Raw genomic sequence first — 1,346 nt, forward strand, 5'->3', positions numbered from 1 at the left:
AATGGTTCTTTAGCTTAATTAACTTGACACTTTTATTATTAATAATTAGCATGTTCAGTAGTCACATCTTATTTATAGCCACATTATTGGAAGCGTAGCCATTGTAACCACCTTTTACAAATAATTATGTTCTACATCAAATTTTCTTTTTCTCCTTTCCATTCACAACTCTCTTATTCCATGCAACACTAGATGAGTATGAAAAAACATGTCATTTGAATTCTAGTTCATTGCCGTGGAGTTATTTATTTAATAATGCAAAACATAGACATTATATTCGACAATAGCATCGCCGGAGGTGGTGTTAAGCCAGAAAGTCTTGGCCTGAGCGTATCCACGTGCAAATCGGAATACCCCGCTCCCTCCCACGATCGACATCTCCCTCACGCCGGAAAACACCGCATTCCTCCCCAACAAACTCACTGTGCTCCCATTGTACTTCCCTTCCATGAATGCAAAGTTCAACATCATCATTAGCCCCAGATCCTTTTGTGACGCAGACGCATAAATCCCCTGGGCTTTTCCTATGACCTTGGAGTTGGGCTCAGGCCCAACGGTTAAGGGGTCATCGGCCATCATTACGGCTCCGAATAACGTGGGGGACGTAGCCGTCATTGCAGCTTGGGCCACCCTAACAGCGGTGGGGTTTTGGCCGCTGAGAATGTCGTGGAAGTAAAAGTGGAGGTGGCTAAGCTTCTCCTTGCGGAGGCCCAGTGATTTTGGAGACAGGCTTCGATCGAAACGAGGGTCTTTGGCGGTGATAAGGGTGGAGAAGAGGAGGGGAATGAAGAAGATAGAGAAGAGGGTTTTGGATTTCGCCATTGCCATGGTGGTGTATGTTAGGTTTGAATTATTAGTAAGAGATGTTTGAATAAAGAGAAAGGGTTCTCATTTTATAATAAGAGTTTCTTGTTTGTGGCTTGTGGCATTAATTGCATGCATGGATTTCAATCTTTTACTCCAAGCTGTAAGATATAACGAAATGGCCAATTTTAGTATTTTACGGTGCTTATCCCTCAACTGCAGTGGGTGTGGATGATTGAATGTAATATTGACATGTTATTAATAAATAACAACAACAGTTAAGGAAGTAGAAACTCCTTGCCTAAATTTGAGATTTGATATCTAAACTGCCTACTAATATTGATCATATGGTATGAAAATGACGATTGTGTCATATTGAATATCCGACCAGAATCATTATGGTTATACTTTTAGATATTTTTATAAGTCTTTAGAATGATATTTTAAAATTAATTTATCATTTTTAAAGTTAAAAATCTACTATATTATTTTATATATTAATGAATATATAGATTTTTAATGTTTTTAAACATTTCTGTCTA

The 1,346-nt window shown here is 38.3% G+C and overlaps 1 protein-coding gene across 1 annotated transcript; it reads right to left on the bottom strand.

Annotated features, from left to right (window-relative positions):
* Positions 1-249: 249 nt before the first annotated feature.
* On the bottom strand, positions 250-822 carry LOC107492805 (dirigent protein 22-like). Its single transcript, XM_016113859.3, has one exon. The coding sequence runs from the start codon at positions 820-822 to the stop codon at positions 250-252; it is 573 nt and encodes a 190-aa protein (XP_015969345.3).
* Between the last annotated feature and the right edge of the window lie 524 nt (positions 823-1,346).

This window comes from Arachis duranensis, chromosome 6 (genome assembly GCF_000817695.3).
Source record: "Arachis duranensis cultivar V14167 chromosome 6, aradu.V14167.gnm2.J7QH, whole genome shotgun sequence".
Taxonomy (NCBI): Eukaryota; Viridiplantae; Streptophyta; class Magnoliopsida; order Fabales; family Fabaceae; genus Arachis; species Arachis duranensis.